Source organism: Lepidothrix coronata, unplaced genomic scaffold (assembly GCF_001604755.1).
Source record: "Lepidothrix coronata isolate B3197 unplaced genomic scaffold, Lepidothrix_coronata-1.0 Scaffold146, whole genome shotgun sequence".
In the NCBI taxonomy this organism is placed as follows: domain Eukaryota; kingdom Metazoa; phylum Chordata; class Aves; order Passeriformes; family Pipridae; genus Lepidothrix; species Lepidothrix coronata.
In genome coordinates, this window is record NW_016690326.1 from 1952909 (window position 1) to 1960184 (window position 7276).

Below are 7276 nucleotides of genomic sequence, written 5' to 3' on the forward strand. Positions count from 1 at the left end.
ACATCCCAGTGCGATGCTGCCCTATCTGCACCGTCCCACTGTACCATCCTTGCCAGGGCTGCTGCATCCCCCTGTGCATCCCCTCTGCCCCACTGTACCCCACTGCATCCAAGCCAGTTCTGCTGCTGGCACCATGTGTCCCTGCTGCATCCCCACTTGGCCCCTTGGCATCTTGCATCCCAGCTTTCCCTTCTCCCACCTCCTCCACAGCCCCTTCTGCCTTCCAGCTGCTCCCCAAGGGATCACCTTACCCCCTCCCCATGTCCACTCACTCCTGGTCCCCTGCTGCATGCCACAGTCCCCTCCCTGTACAGCCACTCCCACCCATCCCTGCAGCATCCCCACATTGTGCCCGGTCCATAGGACCCCCAATCCCCTCCAGCTGCAGCCCTGTTCCTGGGTGACACCCAGCTGTGGATGAGGGTGCCTGTCCCCACTGACTGCTGTCCCCTCCTTGCAGAGTCCCCCAGCCCCAGCGCACAGGAGCCCGGGCCAGCCACGCCCGAGCAGCACTGGCCCTTCCCGGGGCCTGAGGACAAGGCCACTGAGCCCCCTGGGGATGAGCCCAGCAGCCCCAGGTCGGTCTGGACAGCGGGGGGTGATGCCCTGGGGGACCTGGTGACCCTGGAGCCCACCGAGCCCTCCCCACTGCCCATGGCCGCCGAGCCTCAGACTGGGGAGGCTCCCAACCCCGAGAGCCTCATCGACCTGTGGCAGAGTGATGGGGCAAACCCCCCAGCTGCTTGGCCCCTGCCTGCTGCCCCTGTCCCCGAAGCCCCCCCATCCACACTGCCCGAGGAGGGGGCCCTGCTGAGCCTGGACGAGCTGCCTGAGCCCCCTGCCACCTTCTGCGACGTGGAGCAGGAGGATGAGGAAGATGAAGCAGCTGGCGAGGGGGACCTTCAGTCCCAGGGGCTTGGCTGCCAGCACGTGCCCCAGGAGGACAGTCCGGGCAGAGAGAGTCCCCCCATCACCAATGGGGAGATGGCCCCCAAGGACGGGACGCCAGGTCGTGGGGAGCAGGTGAGCACCACTGGGGAGTGGGAGGTCAGGGTGTGATGGGGTGGCTGGGGGGGTCCTGACCACCTGCCCCCCACCCCCCCAGGCCAGCGAAGGCTACTTCAGCCAGTCCCAAGAGGAGGAGGTGCCCCCCCCCGAGGAGCTGTCGGCCAAAGCCCCCCAGCCCGTCTTCTACAACAAGCCCCCAGGTGAGTGAGGACAGTGAGGAGTGAGGTCTGTTCCTCCATGGGGCACCCCAAGCCATCTTGACCCCCCCCCTGTCCTCCAGAGATCGACATCACATGCTGGGATGCAGACCCCCTGCCCGAGGAGGAGGAGACTTTTGGGGGGGCCCTGTAAGCCCAGGCCCCGCTGCCGGCGCAGACAGCCTGCCCCGGCCGGCGCGGGGCACGAGGGGGCTGCAGCCAGGGGCCGGGCCCCCCCCTCACCCCACTGGGGCCCCGCAGGATGAGGCCTCCAGGTGGGGGCCGCCCCGCTGCAACCCCGCCCCGGGGCACCTTTTACAGCCCCCCCTTCTCCTCTCTTTTTTAAGTTGTCGGTAGGAGCCGTGTCAGCCCCCCAGCCCCCCCTTAGCAGCCCCCCCCCCGATACCCCAGCGCCCCTTTGGGGGGGACGACACACACGCTCGCATCCCCTGCCTGGCTGTGGGACAGGGTCCTCGTTCTCTTCGTGCCCCCCCCAGGAGTCCCCCAGTACTTTGCACGAGTTCAAAGAAAAGAAATAATAATAATAATAATAATAAATGAATATGGCAATAAAGTGACCCAACCGAGGCGAGGCTGCAGCCAGCAGCGTCCCCCCCCAAATCCCAGCAGGGAGCTGGTGTGGGGGCTTTTACCCCTTCCCGACTCTCTCCTTGCTGGGAGCCCCATCCCCTCCTGCTTGGCCCCTGCTTGGCCCCTCTCCCCCTGTTCCCCTTGGAAACTTTTTGGAAAGCACAAGTTCTGTACCGGCAGTGTGCTCATGTCTGTTAATAAATAAAGCGTCTCCCACGGGGGCTGCAGCCTGCTGGGGGGGGCAGGGAGGGCTGGGAGAGGTGTGGGGGTCCCATGATGCCAGCCTGCCGGGAGGCAAACCCGAGCCACAAACTTTTATTCTCAAACTGTAACAAACAAAAAATTTAAGAAACAGAGCAGAGTCCGGGTCCCCAGCGACCCCGGCCATGGGGGGGCTGGCAGGGGCCAGACGGGGAACCAGCCCCTTCCGCGCCGGCGGCGATGGCCCGCGCCGGGGCGGGTGTCCCCGAGGTGACATGGGCAATCAAAACCACCCACCCCCCAGGTGCATGGCAAGGTCCGGGGGTCCCCCGCAGCTGCCGTTACACAGCGGTAGTCCTGCCGAAGAGGGGCATGGAGACCGGGAGGTGCCAGGGTCCTGGCTCGTAGGTGTCCCTGCTGCTGAGCTCCGAGTCCGTCCAGCTGGGAAACATGCGTGGGGAGCACTCCTGCTGCAGGTAGAGGTCCGGGCAGGCAGGGCCAGGGCTGGCAGAGCGGGGCAGGTGCAGTGCCGAACCATAGCTGGCATCGAGGAAAAGTGGTTTGTAGCTGGGGGGCTGCTCCTGCTTCTCCAGCCGCTCGTGGCTCAGGAAAGGGGCGTTGATTTTGCGGTAGAGCCCCCGTGTGTCCATCAGCACCTCGCTGTATGGTGGGGGGGGCTCTGCCATCAACAGAGCTTCCTCATAGCACGGCGGCTTTGACAGGTCCGACTCTGCAAGGCAAAGCCCCCCCCGGACCCCTGCTGCCGTCAGCGCTGCGCTCTGGCTCTCACGTCGTATCCCCCCCAAAACAGGGGGAGGCACGTGCTCCGGGGATGCGAGAGCCCCTCCCTGCTCCTTACCGTGCCGGCAGCTCCAGGGTCGGGGGGGTGGGATGTGGTGGGGGTGATGATGATGGTGGGGGTCGAGGCGGAGGCGGTGGGGAATGGCGATGCCGGGGGGGCTGCCCCTGTAACCCTCATAGTGCAGTGGCTCCATCTCCAGCGCGCGCAGGCTCTGCTCCCGCAGCCGCTCCTCCTGCTGCCGCTTCACCCGCCGCCGCAGGTAGCTGCAGAAGCAGCACAGCAGCACGATGAGGCCCCAGATGAGCCAGAAGCCCGCAAAGCAGGTGAGGAAGGTGTAGGTGCCCTGGGACATCACCATCTTGACTGCCGGACCCGGGGGGAGGCCCCCGCCTTTCCCTGCCCTCGGGGTGGGGGACGGGATGCTCAGGGCGGCGGCAGGGTCAGGGAGGACCCGATGCTGTCAGGGCCGCCGAGGGCATCTCCCCGGGCTGTGCCCGGCGCCGTCTCCTCTGGCCCGCGGGTGCCTGCCGTCAGGGGTCCATCCTTGCCATAGAGCTGGGGGGGGCTGGAGCGGGTGGGTCAGGCGTGGGTGCGCTGGGCGGGCGGCGGGGCGGGGGGCCGGCGGGGCGGGCGGTGGGGGGATGGGGCTGGCAGGGTCCTGCTGCCCATCGCTGGGGGGGACCGCCGGGGTGGGGGCCCTGCAACGAGACAGACGCGAGCGTGAGCGACACAGAAACGTGGACGCCCTGTTCCCATGGTGACTCGCTCTACATGCGCTGCAGTGCTCGCAGCCGGAGGGGAAGCGTGCCTGGCCCCCCTCATGCACCCCATCATTGCCTCCATGGCTGCAAACCTGCACACCCCACCCAGAACCCCTCCACAGCACTGCCGGGAACTCTGGGGCAGGACATGGATGCTCTGGTCCTGACCTTTCAGATCATGGGGTGCCCACCGGGATCCCCTTTTCCTGCTCACCCAGCACACCCCAAATTGGCTGCCGAGCCCAGGCAGCTCATTCATCCCTGTGCTGCCACACAGTGGGGTGCCCTGGGGTGCCCCAGGGAGAATGAGGGATGTGCAGAGCTGCCAGTTGCCTGTGGCACGTGGCGCTTGCAAGAGCACGTGCACTGTGGCCATCGCTGGCCTCGCAGCCACCCGAGGGGGCTCAGGGGATGGTGGCACCTCAACACAGCAATGCAGGGCCAAGGGGTGGTGAGGATGGGAACCATCACCCCTGCCAGGTCCCAGCCTTCAGACAGGGTGATAGCTCAGCCATGTCCAACCCAGCACCGAATGACAATGGTGTGTACCAGGGGCAGGTGTGCCCCTCGGTGCGCAGGGAGCAGCACCCATGGGTGCTCGCAGGCAGGCAAGTAAGCACCCATCAGGATTCTCATTGTGGTGGTGTGGGAGAAAACGGGCTCGGCAGCAAGGAGGAGGGTGAGCATGGAGCGGTGGCAGCCGAGGGCTGGGAGACCACTCGTGTGGCTCTGCTCAGAGACAGCCAAAGGGGTGCGGGGTGCTCGACCACCCCGCGGGCCAGGGCCATGCTGCCGGCAAGGGGGACGGCAGTGCCACCAGGTGCTGAGGGTGCTGGCAGGGCCGGAGGGCCGAGCCCGGCGGAAGGAAGGAGTGATGGGGAAGGAAGAAGCAATGGGGAAGGAAGAAGCAATGGAAAAGGAAGGGGTCAGGGGCCCTGGCCACTGGCAGGCAGTGGGGGCTGCTCCATCAGGCAGACAAATGCGTGGGCAGAGGCAGTGCTGTGATGTGGGTGTATGGGGAAGGGGTCCCCGCTGCCCGGCTGAGGCCACTGGGTGCAGGCAGGGCTCACCAGCCGCGGCTGCAACAGGCTCCGCGCCGGCAGCCTGGGCATCCCCGGGGAGGGGGGCACCGTGCGGGAAGGGCCATGGGTCGAGATCCGGGATGACGGCCGGGGGGACACCAGGAAGCGGTGCAGGGCTGGCTGGCGGCGCCGCGGACCGGGGGCGTTCGCAGCTGGGGCGTGCGGGGGGAGCGGGGCTGCCGGGGACTTGCGGGCTGGGGGAGGAGCGGGGCCGGGCTGGAGACACTCATACCGGGCGGGGAGCGGAGTGGGTGCCAAGTGGGGCCCCGCCGGTACCCCCGGGCCGCCCCGCTGCCCCCGGCCGCGGCCTGGGCCCCGCTACCCGCGTCGCATCCCTGCCCGGTGCCTCCGCCAGGAGGGTGACACCCCGACGAGGAACCTCCCCGCTCTCGGTGCCGGGCGCGGCACCCCTTCCTCATCACCATCCTCCTCCTCCCCCGGGGCGCGCGCCCGCCGAGGCCAGACCGGAGATGCGCGCCTCGGTACGCGCCGCGCGCCCCCGCCGCGGTCCCCGGTGGCGGCGGCCCCGCCCGCCCCCGCCCCGGCCCCGCTGCCCCCGCACCGCGCAACAGGCGGAGGCACCGTGCCCGCTCCCTCCGCGGCTCCCGTTACCGGCGGCGGCGGCGCACGTGGCTCAGGCGGCGGGCGGCGGCTCCATAGGGCGGCGGGGGAGGGGGCCCGGTGCGCGCCCGGTGCGCGGCACCGCCGCCGCCTCCCGGCGCTGCCTTTGTCTCCGGTGAGCGCTCCCGCGCCGCCGCCGCGCGCCGCCCCGCCCGCCCGGGCTCCCGCCCCGCCGCTCCGCCCCGCCCTCGGCTCGGGGAGGGACCCGCGGGCCCCCCGCGCCCCCCGCCCCGGGACCCGCCGCCGCGCGGGGGCTACCGGCGGGGAGACCGGCACTTACACGGGATTCCCCTGCCCTGCCCCCGGGGAACGGCGGTGGGATGCCTATGGCGAGAGGGACGGGGTATCCCCCGGCGGTAGCCCCACGGGATGGGGGACTGGGATCCCCGGGTGGCGGCTCCCGGTCCGGAAAGGTGATGGCCCTGCTATGTCTCGTGGGGTGGTGCCACGGGCTCCCACTGTCGGTGGCCTCGCACTCGCCTGGGGGTGCCCGGGGGTGCCCAGGGCTGCAACCACCCGCTCCCCCAGGGCCATACAGATCTTCCTCAGGGGGTGATAACCAAGTGCTCCCCGAGGTGACGGCCAGGCCGGCGCAGGGACATCAGCAGGGAGGGTAGCCCAGCCGCTGGCAAGACCTTAACAGGCACCTCTACAGCCTCTCCCGGGCACTGCAGTGGGACGAGTGGCTCTGTGGGGCAGTGGTGCCAGCCTGGCCCCCAGGACAGCAAGGGACAGAAGTGGCACTGGGAGACATGACAGTCCGTTCTGGGGTCACCCTGCTCTCTTGGGGCTGCCGTACCCCAGAGCAAACCCCTCGCCAGTCTGGTCTGAGCAACTGTCCCTTGTTGCTAGGGCTCCCTCAGCCATTTGCTATTGGGGGGTTGTCACCAGCTCTTCTCTGCTGTGACTGAGGCCAGTGGTCGTGGCACTCCTGGGAGACTGCTCTGGTTCCCTGGGACTGCACCACGCTTGGGGGCAAGAGTCCTCACTGTCCCTTCACTGCACCCTGGGGCTGTGGCAGGAGCAGGGCAGCGTGGTTATGGGGCAGAGCTGAGCTGGATGCTGGGTGGGTGACAGGGTGTGGGTGCCCCATGCAGGCCATGACCCCGCCGCCGCTTCCTCCCCGTGGGCAGGGTGCCGGGTGCCCACTGCAGCTGCACACACGGCGCATTGTTCTGCCAGGGCCTGGCCGGAAGGACTTCCTCCCTCCTGGCCAGGGGATGACCTGGGGAATCCACTGGCAATCTGCTCCCGCCACAACCAGGCATAACAGCTCCGGCAGCTGGCCAAGCTCCACCACTTAGCTCGCAGCAGGGCCACAGTGGCCATGTGTCCCCCGTACCCCTTGGCTCTGGCCCCGTACCCCTTGGCTCTGGCCCCGACTCACCTTGCTGGAATTTGCCTCCTGCGATCCGACCTCACAGCACGGCCGTGGCAGCCGGGCAGCGCCGGCTCGACAGTTGTGGGGGTGCCCCAGCAGCACCCAGGGTGGGCAGGGGGCCGCAGCCATGCGGGGGGGCTGGGGTGCTCCCTTGAGGCATGGGCATCACGGAGGTGGGGGGCATGGCAGGCCCTGCGGGCATTGTCAGGCCAGGCCAAGGGTGGGCGAAGGGAGCCAGGCCTCCGGCCCCGCCAGTGCCGGGGGCCGGGAGCTGCTTTCCCCTTCCCCTTCCCGTCCCCTTCCCCACGGTGGCGGGGGGAGGCAGGCGGGGGAGCGCTCCCGGAGCCACATGGTGGGCTGGAGGAGGAGCCGTTGCCCAGGCAACAGCTGAGAGCATCCTTCACCCCTGAAAATGGTTTGTGGAGCTGCCGCCACAGCCCTACAGCACAGGGCACTGCCTAAGGCCCTCAGGACCCACCCAGAGCTCACCCGTGTTTGTGGGGTCCAGATCCACCTGCTCCAGCTGTGGCCATGCACCAGCATCCCCACACCTGCATGCTGCTAACCCCCCAGCAAGGACAGGGATGGGGATGAAACATCCCCCAGATGCTGAGGCACCGTGGGGCAGGGGG

At 68.8% G+C, this 7276-nt stretch overlaps 2 protein-coding genes across 4 annotated transcripts in view; one reads left to right on the forward strand and one right to left on the reverse strand.

Annotated features, from left to right (window-relative positions):
- DBN1 (drebrin 1) overlaps positions 1–1747 on the forward strand; it is a 15392-nt gene extending 13645 nt beyond the window's left edge. For both annotated transcript variants that reach the window (XM_017828235.1, XM_017828236.1), the window contains 3 exons: positions 461–1023; positions 1106–1208; positions 1289–1747. In XM_017828235.1, coding sequence (XP_017683724.1) covers positions 461–1023; positions 1106–1208; positions 1289–1359 — 737 coding nt within the window. In that variant the 3' untranslated portion in view covers positions 1360–1747. The remainder of the gene's footprint in view (positions 1–460; positions 1024–1105; positions 1209–1288) is intronic.
- A 348-nt stretch (positions 1748–2095) lies between these two features.
- PRR7 (proline rich 7 (synaptic)) lies at positions 2096–3374 on the reverse strand. Of its 2 annotated transcripts, none has more exons than XM_017828238.1 (2): positions 2857–3374; positions 2096–2727 (listed from the first exon to the last, which is right to left on the reverse strand). In XM_017828238.1, the coding sequence occupies exons 1-2, from the start codon at positions 3155–3157 to the stop codon at positions 2339–2341; spliced, it is 690 nt and encodes a 229-aa protein (XP_017683727.1). In that variant the 5' UTR covers positions 3158–3374; the 3' UTR covers positions 2096–2338. The 2 variants fall into 2 exon arrangements, with proteins under 2 accessions (XP_017683727.1, XP_017683726.1); XM_017828237.1 differs by having other exon boundaries at positions 2096–2754.
- Between the last annotated feature and the right edge of the window lie 3902 nt (positions 3375–7276).